The sequence below is a fragment of the Notolabrus celidotus genome, chromosome 18, assembly GCF_009762535.1.
Source record: "Notolabrus celidotus isolate fNotCel1 chromosome 18, fNotCel1.pri, whole genome shotgun sequence".
In the NCBI taxonomy this organism is placed as follows: Eukaryota; Metazoa; Chordata; class Actinopteri; order Labriformes; family Labridae; genus Notolabrus; species Notolabrus celidotus.
The window spans coordinates 29,690,804-29,710,480 of record NC_048289.1 but is presented as its reverse complement, the minus strand read 5'-3'; the positions used below and the strand labels follow the sequence as shown (position 1 = coordinate 29,710,480).

General features: G+C 43.9%; 2 protein-coding genes across 2 annotated transcripts in view; one reads left to right on the top strand and one right to left on the bottom strand.

Moving 5' to 3' along the window:
• acsf2 (acyl-CoA synthetase family member 2) overlaps positions 1-18,850 on the top strand; it is a 33,562-nt gene extending 14,712 nt beyond the window's left edge. Inside the window, exons 9-16 of the mRNA XM_034707471.1 lie at positions 1,279-1,370; positions 1,510-1,583; positions 14,294-14,401; positions 14,529-14,680; positions 15,064-15,205; positions 15,303-15,413; positions 15,511-15,579; positions 16,833-18,850. Of these exons, the coding sequence (XP_034563362.1) occupies positions 1,279-1,370; positions 1,510-1,583; positions 14,294-14,401; positions 14,529-14,680; positions 15,064-15,205; positions 15,303-15,413; positions 15,511-15,579; positions 16,833-16,895 (811 nt within the window). The 3' untranslated portion in view covers positions 16,896-18,850. The remainder of the gene's footprint in view (positions 1-1,278; positions 1,371-1,509; positions 1,584-14,293; positions 14,402-14,528; positions 14,681-15,063; positions 15,206-15,302; positions 15,414-15,510; positions 15,580-16,832) is intronic.
• chad (chondroadherin) lies at positions 6,631-11,517 on the bottom strand. The gene is made up of 3 exons (XM_034707472.1): positions 10,732-11,517; positions 6,952-7,115; positions 6,631-6,778 (listed from the first exon to the last, which is right to left on the bottom strand). Exons 1-3 carry the CDS (start codon positions 11,515-11,517, stop codon positions 6,637-6,639), a joined length of 1,092 nt encoding a protein of 363 aa, XP_034563363.1. The 3' UTR covers positions 6,631-6,636.
• Positions 18,851-19,677: the final 827 nt, after the last annotated feature.

Here is a 19,677-nt window from a genome sequence, read left to right as displayed (position 1 = left end):
CGGCTCCTGAAGGAAGGGATGTTGTTGATCGTCCTGTTTTTTCATCACTTACCTGATTATATTCAGAATTGAATCCACCCTGATCAGTAAATGAGTGATGCTAGACAGTGTTAGATTTTTGTTGCATCAGAAGAAAGTTGGATCACTGATTTTGTTCTTGGACATCTTTTTATATATAAAGCTCTCTTAGGAAAATTACCACCATACCTCACTGAACTTCTGACCGTTTATATCAGACTCACACCTCAAACCAGCTGCTTCTGCATGTTCCTCGAGTTCAGTCAGAGCTGGGAACGACTGCTTTTTGTTTCTCTGCTCCTCACTTCTGGAATAAGTTACAGCACCTGCCTCAGTAAATCGTCCCTCCATCGTCTTCAATTAGTCCAGAACGCTGCTGCAAGGCTGTTGACCAAGTCCAGCCGGACAACCCACATCACTCCGATTCTAGCTTCCCTACATTGGCTTCCAGTTAAATTTAGGATTCATTTTAAAGTTCTCGTTTTCGTGTATAGAGCTCTGCATGGTCAGGCTCCTGAATACATCGTCGACCTGCTCCACCCCTACCTTACCAGTAGGCCACTCAGGTCTTCTGACCAGGGCTTGCTGGTTGTCCCTCGAGCGCGCTTAAGAACGAAAGGTGACCGTGCTTTTGAAGTTGTGGCACCGACATTGTGGAACGCTCTTCCTGTAAATGTCCGTTCTGCTATATCTGTTGTCGCCTTTAAAAAACTTGTGAAGACACATTTATTTAAACAGGCCTTCGACTCACTGTGTTCAGACTAATGTTCTATTTATGCTATTGTCTGTTTCTTTTAATGTGTTGGATATTTTCCTGTGAAGCACTTTGTGATTTTATTCTGTGAAAGGTGCTATACTAAATAAAATTTACTATTACTATTACAGAGTCTTGAACTAAATGCACTTTTACCTCTTGGACAATTTAAAAACTCTAGAATCTCCAAATCCCAAATGATCCTATTTGATGACTTTGATACTCTTGATGCCTTGTTGTTTGTTTGTTGTTTGTTTTTTGAATGTCACTGTAACTGACTTGATATCATTGTAAATGAGGGCTGCCCCTCAATGATCTCTCGAGTATAAATAAAGGTTGATTGATTGATTGATTGATTGATCGATGGAGTCATGTAGTGTGGCCGTTCAACTTTTAGGACTTACTGCTGAGAGATGCACAAATGAAAATGCACTTTTTTCAGTTCCAAGTTGGTGATTTTTCAGTTTTAATAGAGTCAAGTGTTCATCAGTTGTTTTACCTCACAGGTGCACCTTCATCTACGGAACCCCGACCATGTATGTGGACATGCTGAGCCAGCCGGACTTTGCTAAATATGATCTGTCATCCATCGAGGCCGGTGAGAAGAAGCCTTTACTTTACACCTTGTTTTAAATTCTCTCTTTATTATAATTGTAATATCTCTACATGTGTTTACTCTACATGCTTGCAGCATGCATGTTTAATAATTGTTTGCATTGTTTGTTTTTCCTCTGAAGGCATCATGGCTGGGTCTCCTTGTCCTCCTGAACTTATTCGGAAGATCATCGCTGTGGGCATCAAGGAAATAACCGTGAGTTAATCTATCAAATATAATGTTTAATTTAGGGTAGACAATATTTTTAAAAAGTGCACTTGACTGTGATATTTTGATGCAGTACAGCTTTCACACACCAGGGGGAGACAAAGCCTTAGAAACACAGATTTCATTCATGCATTTTGCAGAAAAGACAAAGAAGTATCTGAGACGAAAGGATCATTTAGTAAAATATTTATTGGATGTGAGCGCTTGATATCACCTCCAAAGGTCCAGGAAATGTAAAGATATTTGAATATACAGAAGATAAACATAAAGTCAGAAACCTTCTCAGACTGTGCAACAACTTGTTCACTTTTTCTTTTGAAAATAATCAGACGGATACGAATATTTGCATATAAAATACATTCAAAATGGCACTGAGAGCTTGTGAAGTGTTTGCACTGATCCACTTAAAAAGGTGAAGACCTGTTGATGACCACCAGGGTGAGAGCTCCTCACACTCTGAAGGAGGAGTCTCTGTTTCTGTGTGGTTAGTTATTGTTAGCACATCAAAATGAAGGAGCATCACCTGATTTAGAGACTCAGTTTGCAGTTAATTTAATCCCAAATAATCTTCATTCATCGAGCCAACATTTGATCAAACGGTCAGAATGTGAGGGATGCTTTTTTTGCAATGGACCCTAAAATATCTGTCCCCTGATTCTGCGGCCCTGAGGAGCCTTTTAAGTCTCTTTCTGCTCATTGTTGATGTTTCTCCAGTCTGCATGGTTTCCTGCAGCAGCTGTTATCTCCAGGGATCCTTTCACTGATGTTTTCAGACACAAAGAGGACATTTGATCCTCTGGGAAGCAAAACAAACTTTATTTAAAGAGCATACTTTGAATTCTGCTCAAAACTAACATTGCAGCACAAAGCTAGTTTATTTATTTATTTTATATTTATTATCATTTAGATGCTAAAAGATGGAAAAAATGATCCAGTTTAAAAATCATTTTAAAATGTTTTAAAATCTGAGGAAAATGCTGTTTTTATTTCTCATCCCAAGAACTTAACGAAGGCAGCTATATTATAAAGAAAACTCAGGATACCTCCTCTAAAACAACAAAAAATTAGCAGGTTAAAACACACAAGATATAACTTATTATCTGGTCAGCTTCAGAGGTGCAAGAGGAGAGATTGTGTTGCTTTCTTTCTGCTTTAAACATGTTGTAACCTATCTTTCTTTAAGAAGTGAGTTTGCAAAATGTTATACATACAGAGAGACTTTAAAAGATGAAAGCATGATGTTCAGGGAGAAATATATTCATCTGTTAAACTTAAGTGTTTGTTTTGGTTAAAGCTCCTGTGAGAAACTTAGGTTTGTGTTGACTTTGGCGCCCCCATGTGGACAAAGCCGTATATCCTGTACATTTGTGTCATCATGCTTTACATTAAAAGACAAATGTTGTAATTCAGTCAGAATCTTTGCCTTGTGACAAAATGCAGCATGGAGTCAATAATTAGATCTGGCACCTACCTGCTGCCTGCAGATACAGATATTAAAAATAACTTTATAGGAATAGTCTGTATTCATTCTGAGGTCCTGGTTTGATTTTGTATCTCATAAAGAAGCAGCCGTGTTAGTTTCAGTCGATTTATTAACCAAATAAAAACTCCTCACTGGAGCTTTAAAGCGGCTGTGAGTGACCTTTATGTTAGTGTGGATTTTGGCGCCCCCTGTGGACAAAAAAGGAAAATCTCTCTTTTTTCAAATTTTGTCCTGTACATACCAACGTAGTTTTTTCTGTCTAGCTATCTCATCCTGCCTCCTTTTAGAATCTGGCGTGTCACTTATTATAAATATTTGCTTAGACAGCACGTGAATCATATGTTCAGACACCTACCCTCTCGTGGCGTTTCAGGCGTTAAATGATCACTTTATAAAGTTGGAAAGTTTGTAGCTGATGGTTTTGTTTCTTTTTGTATCTCATAAAGAAGCAGCAGTTTTAGTTTCAGTCGATCTGTTTACCAAATCAAAACTCCTCACTGGAGCTTTAAAGCTGCTGTGAGTGACCTTTATGTTAGAGTGGATGTTGGCGCCCCCTGTGGACAAAAAGGGAACATTTCTCTTTTCTAATTTCATTTATTCTGACTAAAATGTCATCCGGCTATCTTTAAGAGTCCGATGTGTCACTTCTTGTGATTATTTGTCGTTGAAAATGTAAAGACAGGCGTGTCTTCAGCGTGCTGTGAATCATCTGCTCTGACACCTACCCCCTCACAGCGCTGCAGACGTTAAATAATGACTATATAAAGTGAGTGAGTTTTGTTGCTGATGGTTTTGTTTGCTTTTGTTGCTCATAAAGAGACATCAGTGTGGATTTTAATCTGTTTCACAACCAGAGAGAAACTCCTCACAGGAGCTTTAAAAGCTTTCACATCACATCTTTAATACTCAGGACATGAATAACGTCTGTGAAGTTTCCCTGTGTGTAATGTAACAGGGACAGACGGGGAGTGTGTGTACGGGGAGTGTGTGTGTACGTATGAATGTGTTTGTCTGTGAAAGCTGGTGACATCACGTGGCGGAGGAAAAGGACAGACAGTCTTGAAGTAGAGTTAGTGAGCATTGCTTTAGTTGCATGTTTAGCCGTTCACCTGGACAGGCTCCTCCTCAGCGTCTCCTGTGGAAAAGACACAAAAATCAGGAGCCAAATCAAACAGACCGCCTTCCAAACTGAGACCCCGTGACCTGGACTCAGTGTGCTGGACCCCAGGGCCAACGTGGAAAAGTTCAGACAGGGACAGAGGGAGAGGATGGAGGGAGAGGATAGAGGGAGAGGACTGAGGGAGAGGATGGAGGGAGAGGATGGAGGGAGAGGATGGAGGGAGAGGACGGAGGGAGAGGACAGAGAGAGAGGACGGAGGGAGAGGACGGAGGGAGAGGACGGAGGGAGAGGATGGAGGGAGAGGATGGAGGGAGAGGATGGAGGGAGAGGACGGAGGGAGAGGACAGAGGGAGAGGGTGGAGGGAGAGGACGGAGGGAGAGGACTGAGAGAGAGGACGGAGGGAGAGGACGGAGGGAGAGGACGGAGAGAGAGGAAATAAGAGAGGACAGAGGGAGAGGACGGAGGGAGAGGAAATAAGAGAGGACGGAGGGAGAGGACGGAGGGAGAGGATGGAGGGAGAGGACGGAGGGAGAGGGTGGAGGGAGAGGACGGAGGGAGAGGGTGGAGGGAGAGGGTGGAGGGAGAGGACGGAGGGAGAGGGTGGAGGGAGAGGACTGAGAGAGAGGACGGAGGGAGAGGACAGAGGGAGAGGACGGAGGGAGAGGAAATAAGAGAGGACGGAGGAAGAGGACAGAGAGAGTGGACGGAGGGAGAGGACGGAGGGAGAGGATGGAGGGAGAGGACGGAGGGAGAGGACAGAGGGAGAGGAAATAAGAGAGGACGGAGGGAGAGGACAGAGGGAGAGGAAATAAGAGAGGACGGAGGAAGAGGACAGAGAGAGTGGACGGAGGGAGAGGACGGAGGGAGAGGATGGAGGGAGAGGATAGAGGGAGAGGAAATAAGAGAGGACGGAGGGAGAGGACATAGAGAGTGGACGGAGGGAGAGGACGGAGGGAGAGGATAGAGGGAGAGGAAATAAGAGAGGACAGAGGACTGAGGGAGAGGACGGAGGGAGAGGACAGAGGGAGAGGACAGAGGGAGAGGACAGAGGGAGAGGAAATAAGAGAGGACAGAGGACTGAGGGAGAGGACGGAGGGAGAGGACAGAGGGAGAGGACAGAGGGAGAGGACAGAGGGAGAGGACTGAGGGAGAGGACAGAGGGAGAGGACGGAGGCAGAGGACGGAGGGAGAGGATAGAGGGAGAGGAAATAAGAGAGGACAGAGGACTGAGGGAGAGGACGGAGGGAGAGGACAGAGGGAGAGGACAGAGGGAGGAACAGAGGGAGAGGACGGAGGGAGAGGATAGAGGGAGAGGAAATAAGAGAGGACAGAGGACTGAGGGAGAGGACAGAGGGAGAGGACAGAGGGAGAGGACGGAGGGAGAGGATGGAGGGAGAGGACAGAGGGAGAGGACGGAGGCAGAGGACAGAGGGAGAGGAAATAAGAGAGGACAGAGGGAGAGGATTCTGTGGTTTGGAAGAAAGGAGTGAAAAACAGTGTCCTGCCCGGCCACACCTTAAACCACCTTAGACCTCTTATTGTAAAGAAGTCCAGCTGAAGCCTCCCAGCAGACCGTCAGAGGAAGGGTGTGATTTAGGTCGTAAAGAGGAACAAAACTACTCCTCAGGTTTTTCAAAGGTAGCGATCAGAGAGGGCGTCACTTAAAAAACATTCAAGGGTTCCTCAACTTTCCCAGGAGACTGATTTGAATCCTCACGATGGCTAAATTTAACAAAATACAAGATTATAAGTAGGACAGAATCATGAGAACTATTTAAAAGTCCTCAGGTGTTACATTTGAAGATTTGCAGGGCTCTTTAAGAAGTCTTAAAACTTGATTTTTTTTTGTTTTAGGTCCTGAAATGTCTTTAGAAATAGTATTTTTACTCAGGAGAGATCTAACATTTTAGATGGCACATATTGCCGTTCAGTCAGGGTTATGATTTTTAACTTTTATTCTTTGCAGATTTTCTTTTTCATGTATCAATAAATGTCATTTATGGCAGCGTATAACGTAAAAGCAACAGATCAGGAAGGAAAGTTTGAAGAAATGTGGTGTCAAGATAAAAAGAAATCAGGCATATGACGACTAAAAGGCTAAAAAGCTTTTAAAGTTGGGATGCAGGGTGAAAAATGATAAACCACCTTACTCTGCTTCAAACAGAGGTAGTAACTTTTCTCTTTTTGCGTCTTTAAGTCTTTAAACTTGAATTTTCAAAGTGTGCAGAAACCCTGATTTGTCTTTGGCGCCCCCTGTAGGTGGAAATTAAGACCTTTCATCAGAACCCTCTACTCTTCAAAAAGCATGTAATGTTTCCTGAAGTACTGTTAATCTGAGAGATTAACATGAAGGTTGACATTAAGGATGTTTTTCTTCAGAAGAAGATCTCTCTTCTCCTCTGGGCTCGTTCGGTGGCGTTTACCTGTGCAGCTGTGTTTAGTGGCGGGCGCCCTTTTTGGCCCTCTTCTGCTTCACTCTGCAGCCACTGAAGGCGGCGCTGTCTCTGACCTGCTTCCCTTTCTGCTGAGCTGGAGACGCACACACGGCGTCCGGACGGATGCGGCTCGAGTCCATCCACCTGAAAGCAAATATAAGAAGCAGAATGAGTGTCAGAGGGTCAGAGAGGCTGCTTCCTGTTGATGCTTTCATGCCTTGGTTTTCATAATTTGGTTGTTTGAAGTTTTAGTGGAACCTGAAACCTTAGCTTTGATTTTCAACTACTGCATGGACAGGGACCATGGAGTCTCTTACCTGCGCAGTGGAGCGAGCTGGCATGTGCAGCTCCACGGGTTGTTGGAGAGCGTGAGGTTGGTGATGGCGCCAAACTCAAAGTTTTTAGGAAGAGACCTCAGCTTGTTGTTATCGAGGTGCAGCGTCTTCACTGCTGTGACGCCAGTGAACGCACCGTCAGAGAGCTGGAAGCAAGAAGAGTCACACATGAGGAGACATCTTTGATTTTGACACACACTAGAACATGGTCAGCATTTGGAACAAACTTCAACAGCCATGTTTCTACTCTCACTGTATTTATAGAGCTCAAAACTTTAGATTGGTGGTCAGTGTCTGACCAATCAGCAGAGACGAGAAGACAAGAGACAACAGGAAACAGGGGAGGGATCAGAATGCATAAATCAATCATTTTTTAATCAATGGAATCATCTTCAGATCAATACTTGGTGTTTGTATCTTGAGTTAGAAGCCAGATAATGTATAGTGAGCGGGTTGTTCTGCCAAATAGAAACCCTTCAGGGTGGACAAGACCCTGACGTGAAGCGTGCTGAGTGAGTTTGGTGAATAACTGGACTTCCTGTGGAGGATTTTTGTTGATCACTTGATACAGATCCTCCAGAAGCTTCAGGTCTTTGTGAACACCTCACCACGTCCTCAGTGCCGCGTCCTGACCCTCCGTAGACGCCCATCTTTGTGTCTGTCAAACATCTGCAGAGTGAGGGAATCTCTCCAGCGTTCCTCTGGCATGAAAGCCTCCTCTCATCCTCCCTGCAGCAGCACTTCTGCAAACACTGACGGTCGCTGGCCTCTTTTTTTTTTTCATACGCATCTGTGAGGGTGCTAAAAGCTTCAGAGAGGTGCTAGCTGAACTCCTCTACGTCGTGTCAAGTTGAGCCTCCTCCAGCAGGAAGAGGAGGGCGGTACGAGAGAGGAGCCTGGCTTTGAAGGGACGTTTTTATGAGTCTGGAGGACATGAGGCTGTTTGGAAATTTCCACTGTAGAGGCGACAAGGAGCTGAGGGGAGCTGCTGTTTTGAAGCAATGGAAGATGGATGACTTCCAACATGGCCGAGGTGTTTTCACTCTTTCTTTCGGGCCACTCCTCTGCCAGGAAGGCTCGCAAAGGGCCCAATTGTCCATTCAACTGGGCGATGGCAAGCTAAAAATACTCCTCTTCATGCACTGTGGAACACCCTGCCTCTGTTTACCTGTCTCCTAACCCTTCCTGACCTGTTTACAAGACCTTCCCAGTGAAAGCAGAAAACACACCTCGCTCAAAATAACACTTGTGTAATAATTAGACGAGGACATGCTTGGCCGAAGTCCAGCAAACAAAAACACTCTAAAAATATCTGCATCTGGCCGGAAAATAGTTTAATCTTCTGGGCCGTGTGTGCAGCCCTCGCCGCCTCCCGCTGCTCCTACCTGGCTCGCACACACGGCCCCAGCGTGACAGGGTTGTTATTTTACAGCTTCCCCCTCCGGGATGCTTCCACACTGTGGCACAGGTACACTCAAATATTGGATTAACCTCAAGTATGAACGCTAACGTGCACCCAAGAATGTCTGAGAGGCAGTTTGGTGCAGCAGGGAGCTCACGCTGGGAGCGCTCACACTGACTGCTTTGAAAACATAAGATTCATGTCAGATATCTTCTCCTGGTGAAGACTGAAGATGCTGGATTAGAGTCCAGAGTTATTATGTTGCAGTCATAGTCACACTGTTTACTTCACAACCTTCTCTACTTCAGTGTCGACCTTTTTAAGGAAGCTCAGGTTAATTGAAAGATGTTGATAGAGATCCTGCTCACACATGTGCATCCTGAGGTATGCAACACGTCTGCATCCAAAGGGCTGACATATGAGGACACATAAAAACCTACTAACACACCCTGTGAGGCAGATTCAGTCCAGAATGACTGTCAATGCACAACTGATACTTTTTTTTTTTTAGTTATATTTTTGGCCTTTTTGCCTTTATTTTATAGGACAGCTGAAGAGAGAAAGGAAATGTGGGGAGTAGAGAGTGGGGGAAGACATGCAGGTAATGGTCAACCGGCCGGGAATCGAACCGGCAACCCCTGCGACGAGGACTGTAGCCTCTGTATGTGGGGCGCTTAGACCGCTAGGCCACCAGCGCCCCAACAACTGATACTTTTAATGAGGTTGTGATTGGATTCAAGAATTTAAAGAAAGCAGATATTGTGCAGAAGATGTTTGTCAGATGCAGACAGGAGGAATATTAGCTATTTGAAAGCCTGCACACATCTTCATCCTGGTGAAATTTAGTCAGGGAAAGTTATTCCTCACATACGCACAATATTTATATTTATTTTTTCATATTCATTATTGTTGTCTTCTTTTTTTTAATTGTGTGTTCTTATTGTAGCTTTATATTGGACCTGAGAAACAAAATTTCGTTCCATCTCATGCAACAATAAAAAACCTTGAATCCTTGAATCCTCCTTGCTCGACCAAAAGAAAATAAACAAATGCTAACACACCCTGTGAGGAAGATTCAGTCCAGAATGACTGTGTCAATGCACAATTGAAACTTTTAATGAGGTTTTAATTGGATTCAAGAATTTAAAGAAGGCAGATATTGTGCAGAAGATGTCTGTCAGATGCAGACAGGAGGAATATTAACTATTTGAAAACCTGCACACGTCTTCATCCTGATGAATATAGTCAAAGGAAGTTTGCTCGACCAAAGGAAACAAACAGAAGCTGACATAGAGGTTAATTTATGACTTATTTACCTACAGTTAAAACATTATTTTATTGAATCATGAAGATTTCAATCAAATGCATTCAATGCTTTTGCAGGAATTTTACAGTATTTGTTTTGCACTTCATAGATAGGCTACTGTTCGTGGGTCAACTTGACCCCGGCAGTCAGAGTGGAGGCTAGAAGGGTTCAGAAGTGTCAAACACTAATTGTTTCTTTGCAACTGTGTGACATATTTCACCCCACATGAAAAACGAGTGAGTTATCCTCACTGAACCATGATCTGTGAGAGTTAAAGAACACCAGTGCACTAAATATTGATTTTGAATGGTTAGTAATGGAGTTAATAATGAGATTTAAAACATCTTTATTGGGATTTTTTGGGTTCTGACACTTTTGGATAATGAAATATGCTCCGGGTCAAGTTGACCCAGGAACATTATTGCTGTTCCTTAGAAACGAACATAACAGGAGGGTTAATGCATTCAGTTTTTTGAGATGTGACTAACAGCACTTTATCTATCTTATTTTGCATTTATGACAATTCTGTGGAGTTGAAACATACTTTTAAACCTCATCCAGTGCTTTGAATTTCAGACTCAGAGACAGATTTAGCTGTATTAACTCCAGTATCTATCTACCTACATGTTAGTATGGATGCATGATAATATTGGTGTCTGCATGAATCTCTGCACATATGACTGATGAGGTGATGCATTAATAGTACACATGCAATGGCAGCTTCAACATGTCGCCTGTGTGGAATTAATTTGCAGCATCAGAAACAGAAAGCAGACACATCAGTGGATGTCTGTGTTTGAAAAGAGTACATGAAATATTCATTATTTATGGTTGAATCAAATGTTAGTCTGTTTTATGACTCCTTCTAAAGCAAATAGTTGAGTTCTGTACCTTTAAAAAGATGTATATGTATCAGTGTTGATACAAACATCAGCCAAGATTAGTCTGAAAATATCAACATGTCTGATATTGGCTGAAATCTAGTATCGTGCATCCCTACATGTGAGATATTAAGAGTTCATGCAGTAAACACAGAGCAGAGTAACAGACTGACCTTCTCCAGACTCATGTGGTCCAGGTGTAGTTTCTCCATGTAGCGCCCAAAGCTCTGGAAGGCGTTGTCAGGGATGGTCCTCATGGGGTTCTTCCCCAGAGTGAGCTCCTCCACCACTCGCAGTTTGCTCATGGCCGCGATGGGATAGGTGGACATCCTGTTCCTCTCCAGGTGAAGTATGGCGAGGTTCTCCACGTCGTCCAGAGAGCCCGGCTGCAGGAAGGTCAGCTCGTTCCCGCTCATGTGCAGCCAGCGTAAATCTTTGGCGCCTGTAAAAGTCCCCGCTCGCAGCTCCCGGAGCTTGTTGTCGTCGAGCTGCAGAACGAAGAGGTTGATCATCGGGGAGAAGACGCCCTTCGGCAGGTCGCTGATCTGGTTCCCGTCCAGGTGGAGGTACGTGAGCTCGGCCAGGTCATCGAAGGCACCTGGCTTGATGTTGCTGATCTCGTTGTTGGACAGGTAGAGGTAGACCAGCTTCTTCAGCCCCTTGAAGGCTTGGGATCCGATCTCTCGGAGCTGGCAGTGCTGCATGTGCAGAGAGATGAGTCCCTTACTCTCAGTGAAGGCTCCTGTAGGGATGCTGCCCAGGTTGTTCCTCTGCAGGTTCAGCAGACGGGTCACCTCAGACACCCGGGGGATCTTCTTCAGCCCGACGCTGTCGCAGATAACGTGCTGAAGGTCTCCGTGGCAGTGGCACTGGGTAGGACACTGACCTGGAGCTCCCTGCACTGCAGGGCCCAGGACCAGGAGGCAGGTCCCCAGCAGAAACCAGCTCACACACCGCATGTCGAGGATAAAAGTTTCTACGCTACTCAGGTCAAGAAGAGGCTGAAAAACCCTGTAGGGAGCTTCAGAGAGACGCAGGGAGCTCTGGAGAAGTTTGAGCCGGAGTGTGTGTGAGTGTGTGTGTGTGTGTGTGTGTGTGTGTTGAGAGAGAACCAGGCGGAGAGAGAGAAGGAGTGAAAAGGTGAGGGAAGGTGGGCAGTGCAGAGAGACATTCACTTTGAGAGGAGGATGGCCGGTCAACAGAGCACACAGCGCTATTTATAACATTTACTTGAGGAAAAAAAAACGAGGAGGGCTTGCCAGAGTGTCGGAGTGAGAGGTTTGTGAGAGGAAGTCAAGTGTCTGTGAGAATTTAACCCTGAGTGAGCAGGAGGACGACACAGGACCGCTCAGTCTCCTCAGTACTGGCTGTGTTTCTGCAGAATGAAAGAAGCTGATATTTAACCTCCTGCAGGACTCACACGTCCAGATGGATCATGAGACTTATGCATCTTCCAAGTGGTTGTTTGAAAATATGTGGCATGATGTGAGGTTCGGTCCTCCAGGACGGCTCTATTGTTGTTCAGTCTGCGGCTGCAGGAAAGCGAGCCTCTCCTGTGCAGCTGTTTTATAACCTGTAATAGTCTCCAGATGGCCGCAGCGTGAAGCAGAGATGCTGTTTCAGGTCAGAACAATTGTAACAGATACTTCCATCGTCCCAGGAATGAAAGTTTGAGATGCCACTTTACATTCCTGTGTGCATTCTTTCTTCTGAAATTGGCCGCCGGGTTATGTAACGCTCCCTTCAGTGCGGCCTGCGAGCTGTTAGGGTGATTGTGGTTATTAGGCTCAAACTGTGAGACATGGAAAAGCTTTGAGTTAATTTTATAAATCTGTCAGCTGCTTCAAATAAAGAGGGTTTAGACAAAGTGCAGCAGGACTCTGTTGACTGGCTCGTGTCTGAGGCTGGTTTGGCTGCAGGTGGCTGCTTTTATAAGATGGATGGATCCACCCAGGACTCAAGGAATCTCGAGTTTACTCATCAAATCTGACATTTTATCGGGAATGTCGTCTCCTCCCTGATTTTCCAGATGAACTTCTCTCTGAATCCTCCTCTGAAGGTCCTGCAGGTCCTGTTGATCTCATTGACCTGTGAGCACTAAAGTACCAGTTTTTCTTTATTCCTTAACACATCAATAAATTAGATAATACATACAAAGGTTAATATAAGACTTCACCTTTGTTCTGATACATTGCACCCTGCAGGTGTTGTGATATTAGGATCCCGGTCTATGATTTTTAGTCTCTATTTCTGCTGTTCTAACAGAAATCTCATCACAACATTTGATTCACCCCATGTATCTGAGTTACTTACAAGATGTGCTTCAGTGCATGTTTCATCCCTTGTATCCTCCCATTAATGTGTAGTGTGTTTCCTTTTTTATGTTTCATAACAATATAAACTGAGACGTTCTGTTTTTAATATACGTCGCTCATGTCTGAATGTTCTTCTGGATGCAGTTGTCAACTCTGAAGCACATATCAAAATGTGTTCACACATGTACTGAACAAGAAACTTCATTTATTAAAGAGTAAAAATTATACAATCCTAAACTAAGGACAGACATGGTTAACCTGAGGCCAGCTGATAGAATGGAATGGAATAGAATGGGATGGGATGGAATGGAACGGGATGGAACAGGATGGAACGGGATGGAATGGAACGGGATGGGATGGAATGGAACGGGATGGAATGGGATGGATTGGGATGGAATGGGATGGAATGGGATGGGATGGATGGAATGGGACGGGATGGGATGGGATGGAATGGAATGGGATGGGATGGAATGGGATGGGATGGGATGGGATGGGATGGAATGGGATGGAATGGGATGGAATGGAATGGGATGGATGGAATGGGACGGGATGGGATGGGATGGAATGGAATGGGATGGGATGGAATGGGATGGGATGGGATGGGATGGGATGGAATGGGATGGGATGGAATGGAATGGAATGGGATAGAATGGGATGGGATGGAATGGGATGGGATGGGATGGAATGGAATGGAATGGGATGGAATGGAATGGGATAGAAAGGGATGGGATGGAATGGAACGGGATGGGATGGGATGAAATGGGATGGAATGGGATGGGATGGGATGGAATGGAATGGAACGGCATGGGATGGAATGGAATGGGATGGAATGGAACGGAATGGAACGGGATGGAATGGGATGGAATGGGATGGAATGGAATGGAATGGAATGGAACGGGATGGAATGGAACGGGATGGAATGGAACGGAATAGGATTGAAGAGAATTGTGTTTGGCTTCACAAGAAAATCCCACAATGACTTGATTTACAAACAAGACAACATTAAAAGAGATAAAATAAAAAGAGATTAGGAGAGTGCTTAGACTCCATTGTGTCATCGGGGGCAGGATTTGATATTTAAAGATTTTAAGTTTCGGGGCGCTGGTGGCCTAGTGGTCTAAGCACTCCCCCACTCTCTACTCCCCACATTTCCTGTCTCTCTTCAGCTGTCCTATCAAATAAAGGCAAAAAGCCCCAAAATATAACAAAAAAAAAGAGTTTAAGTTTAGATTTAAATTTAAGAATTCAATCATTTAGCTCCTCCTGAGTCAAGTGAGTCTTTGTAAACATCTGTGGTGGTGGTGTACAGCAGTCTGAAGCGCCGACCTGTGCTGTGGTTCAGAGTGTTTTCCTACAGTGTCAGTAAGTGAGGAGCAGCTTCTCCTCCATCCTAACAGCCTGATGTTCATGTGATCCACAGATTGGATATGGAACCACGGAGAACAGTCCTGTGACGTTCTGCGGCTCCACGACGGACAACCTGGAGAGGAAGGCTGAGACCTGCGGGTACATCATGGACCACTTAGAGGTAAAACCAGTCTAATCTCTAATCACACATTTCATTTATGACACTTTAGTGCAACAGTAGAAAAGATCTGAGTGCTTCTACCTGTGCTGAAAAACTGATAAAAAAACATGGCTGGACTCCTCTGCAGGCTAAAATAGTGAACCCTACCACAGGGGAGATTGTTCCTCTGGGGATGATCGGGGAGATCATGATCCGGGGATACTGTGTGATGTTGGAGTACTGGGCTGATAAAGAAAAAACAAAGGAGTGCATCACCCCAGAGGGCTGGTACAAAACCGGGTGAGTGGAAGTTTATAAGTCCCTGTAAAAGACCCAACACGGTCTCAGCAGATGTGTGTCTAACATGAGTCTGGTCCTGCTGGAGGTTTCTGCCTGTTAAAGGAAGTCTTTTCCCGCCACTGTAACTAGCTAAATGCTGCGAGGAGCAATGCTCATGATGGATTAAGGTGGGGTCAGACTGAGTCTTATCCTGTCTTAGTGTTGGGTCTCTGTTCATAATTTGACATAGAGTGGTCTAGACCTCCTGTGTTTGTAAAAGCATTTTGAGATAAGGTTTGTTGTGATTTGGCGCTATACAAATAAAGATTGATTGATTGGTAAAGTCCAAAACACACAAATCATCTGACGAACGTTTCCTGTTTCCTGTTTCCTGTTTCCTGCAGAGACATCGGCAGCATGGACGCGTACAGCTACCTCAAGATCGAAGGCCGGATCAAAGACATGATCATCAGAGGAGGAGAGAACGTTTACCCGGCTGAGATCGAACAGTTCCTGCACACGCATCCCAAAGTCAAGGAGGCGCAGGTGAGACTAAGCTACTCTGTTTGTAACTTTGAGTATGTTCATGTTTCCCTGCATGTGCTGCATCAGATTCTCTTCATGCTTTTGTTTCCTTCATCAGGTGGTTGGCGTTCAGGACGAGCGTATGGGCGAGGAGATCTGTGCCTGCATCAAAGTGGTGGACGGAGAAGAGTGCACCGCAGAAGAAATCATAGCTTTCTGCAAGGGACAGGTGAGGCACACTTTCATTTTGAGATTCCAGGTATCTTAGATTTCCCTCCTTCTGAACGTCCCTGCTCAGTGTCTCCTTCCTCCTCTCCTCCTTTCAGATGGCTCACTTCAAGGTTCCTCGCTACGTGCTCTTCGTGGACTCCTACCCGCTCACCGTGACTGGAAAGGTAACTGGCTTTCTTCAGCTGACCTCACATCTCGCTGCGTGGAGTTTTGGGATTCCTGCGCATGTGTAATGACAGGAAGGCCGTGTTTATTTCACTGTCTTATAAGATGGCACGACTCCAGACTGGAGAGAAAACAGATCTATAATAAGCCTTTAACACTTTCAGACGAGAGCATCACCTCGCTCCCGCTGCTCTCGTGGGATGCTGTTTGAAATTACTGCAGACATGAAGCTGTGTTTGAACAGGCCTGCCCTGAGAGCCCCAGACGGGAGGGAAGGGGAGCTATTAGCCCGTCTGCACGCACACCGGGTCCTGTTAGATGAACCCTGAAGGGCGGCGGACCTTGTCCCAGAGCAGATCAGATAAAACCAGATCCTTACTCCATGACTCCTTCAGTTCTTTGATTTCAGCTGAATAAACCGCTCACTGTGAGCAGATCTTACAGCGAGGGCTGAGGAAACATCGACATTAGGTCACACTTTAAAGTCCCCTTATGAGGGTTCATCAAAACAAGCTCACTGCTGTTTGTAACGGATCATTAGATGGCAGTGATGACAGGAAGTCAGATCACAGAGCTGCTTGATTCATTAGTTTATGGCGACAGATCTGGACTTTGGTTTTATATCTGCTTTAAAACCAGCTTTACAAACATCCACATTTCAACAGAACTAAGACGGACATTTTCAAGTTGTTTTTATGAACCTTTATAAGATAAGACACCTGAAGAGGGACAGGAAATGTGGAGAGTAGAGAGCGACATGCAGCTAAAAGTCCAGGCTGGAAGTCAAACCTGCAGCCGCTGCAACAAGGACCAAGATTCTCCTCAAAGATAACTTTGCAGAGATACAAACAAACCTTTCATAACTTTATTAAAACATGCAAAAGGTAAGCTTCAAATCTTAGATTCATGTGCAAACAGGAGACTTCAGTTTGCTTCTCTCTCTAATCTGACAAAACGAGTCATGCAGAGTCACCTTTGACTAAATTCAGCTGAGAAAACTGAGTGAGCAGCAGAGGACATTGAGGTGGAAATGAGGTTGCACAGCTGAATGCTTCATCACAAGCTCACTGATCTTCTGTAAATCCAATGATGTGCTGAAACTTTGGATTTTTATTTGCAGCATCCCTCACTTTGAGAAAGTACCACTGTAATGCATCAGTTATCATTCCACTGATTCAGATTGTTACAGCCCTCCAAAGTGCATCTCACATTCAGAGTCACCTCACACACATCTTTCTTCTTCTCCTCTCAGATCCAGAAGAACATACTGCGCGACATCTCTGAGGAGAAGCTGGGACTGGTGAAGGGAAAATAAGAGGAGTGTAAATAACTGTACATCATGTATCATGACCACACCCCACCGTCAGAGCGTCTTTAAACGCCTCATGAAAATGTAGAAAGTTCAGTGCCTCCGTCTGCAGCTACACGCTGAACCAAATGAATGAGTGTCTGTGAATCTGTGAGCAGCTGGACAAACAGGAAGTAAACTCATCATGTGTTTTTATTATCATCAACAAATCCCATGAAATGACCAAAATCAACCACGAACTGAACACACACACACACACACACACACACACACACACACACCGTACTGTCAGGGGGGATTTGTTTAGTGAGTGTATTAATCCACTGAAGAAAGTAGTCCCCCTCTAAAGCACTTTTCACTCCTTATTGGATAATGTTTGATTACATCACTACTCTTGATTTTAACTTTGAATTTGTTGGTGTTTATAAAGATTTTCATCTTCACTAGAACACTTAGTATGAAAGGATTATGGCCGGTGATGTTTTTCTTCTTTATGGGTTTGACCTTTATTCTGAAATTCTGACTTTAAACTTTTAAAATTTAGATTCTTTTTTTTCTCAATTTATTTTCTTCTATCTTGGAATTCTGCAAAAAGGTCAAAAGTGTGAGATCAAAGTCCAATTTTCAAATTATGGTCAGAATTCCGACTTTGATCTCAGAATTCCAGAATTAAACTCAGAACTCCGACTTAACATTCCGAGGGGGAAAAAACAGAAATTCGACTTAAATCTTGCAGAATTCAGATTTTTATTTTAGAATTCTGGATGAAAAAAAAAAAGAAAACTGACTTTAATCTCTGATTTCTTGGAGAACGTAAAAACTTTGTAACTTAAAGCTGCTGTGAGGAACTTTTGATTTATATCAATTTTGGCGCCCCCTTGTGGACAAAGTGATACCTCTTATATCTTGTTCTATACATGCAAAAGTAGTGTTTACAACAAAATCTCACCTTGCTGTCTTTTAACAGCCAGATTTAACACTCAATGTGATTATTTGCCATGAAAACAGCCGAAAAAGGATGTTTCTAAAGCCAAATGTCAACCATGTGGTCTGACACCTACCCCCTCTGAGTGGTTTAAGGCATTAAAAATGACAACAGAGAAAGTATCAGTGTTGTTGTTCATGGTTTTGTATGCTTTTGAAGGTCATAAAGAGGCATTAGTGTTGGTTTCAGTCTGTTTCTCAGCTGGTTAAAAACTCCTCATAGTGCCTTTAAATTAGGATTTTGAGATTAAACTCAGAACTCTTTGAAATAAGTCAGAACTCTGAGGAAAGGTAAAAAGTTCTGACATAAAAATCTGAATTCTGAGGGGAAACAAATCTGAATCTAATCTGAGAATTCTGGGGAAATAAATCAGAAATTTGACTTTTAATCTCACAGAATTCTGAGATTAAACTCAGAGTTCTCGGGATAAAAATCAGGTCGCCTCAATTTTTATCTTCAGTGAATTTATTCAAAACAAAAAAGTGTCACTGAATATGTTTCCCTTGAAGTCTGACGTGTTCCATCACAGAATTCTGAATTTTTAAAAGAAGTCACTCTTCAGTATTTCTCATGGTTCTGACTTTAATCTGAGATTACAGTCTGAACTCTGATAAAAGATCAGACTTTAAAGAAAGTCTCTCACTGGCCCTCCTCCTCTTCTTTAGCTTTGGGACATAATGTTAGGATTTATTTTGCAGGGGTCACATAAAACATAAAAATGGGATTTGTTTACGATAAAAAAAATGTAAGTGACAGCATCATCCTCTGACAGTCTGCTGTGTGATATTCAAACCAAACAGAGAGAATAATCCAAACCTGTAAAGCAGCTGAGTCGCTCCGCTCAGTGAAAGTCTTTAAATCTCTGCAGGACGTTTTTGTAGCTGTTAAACTTTTCATGTATTCTTTTGTATTCAGCAGAAAGCTCTCTGTCTTTTTTTACATCCACTTGAAATAAACTTTGTACCTCATTATTAAAGCCAGGCCTGGGTGTTCCTCTCTTTACGGGAAGAATGAAGGTATTCCTATTGATCTGGGTGGCACAGGTGCACGCCTCTTAAGCCCGAGGAATGCCATTCAGAAACACTTCCACACACTCCGACTGAAAGTGAGAACTCTGTGGGATTTCTTCAAATGAGAGAAAATATCACAGAGACACACACTCAAAGCTGTGAAGAATTTCCTCTGCAGTCTGATGGAGCTTCATGTGCAGTCCAAGCGAGGCTGCTCTGCAGGATCGGATGTCGTCTTCTGTCTAGACCTGAAGGCCTCGGCCCAGAAATAGCTCCTAAAACTCCAGAAGAAAACAAACGGAGCTCCTGGCTCTCAGCAAAGAACCGCAGGGTTTATTCAGTGTTTCTTTATTTTACATATTTTGGGATCAGATTGAATGTTTCAGGATTATTACAGAGTGCCAAGTGCAGGAGTCCAACAATTTGTTTTAACACGCTCCAACGTCCACACCGGCTCCGAGGAATTCAACTCAGAGCCAAAGGAATTTACATTTTGGGGGAAAATAGGCGGCGACATAAAACCTGCAGAGAGTGAGCTTCAGCGTCGACTCTCTGAGGACGGCAAACACACTGGAGTTAACTGTGATTGAATTATACACGAGCTGCTTTAGTATCATTAGTAATTAACCCTGTTAATCTAAAGGGAGCTCATGATGTACAGAGTGGGCCAGAAAGATTTACCCATCGTTTTTTCCACACTATTCAAAAATGCTTGCAGACAAACAAAACACACTTTGAACACAGTTTCTATACTTAACTGCCAGCCACCCAAAAAATGTACATCTCAATATGG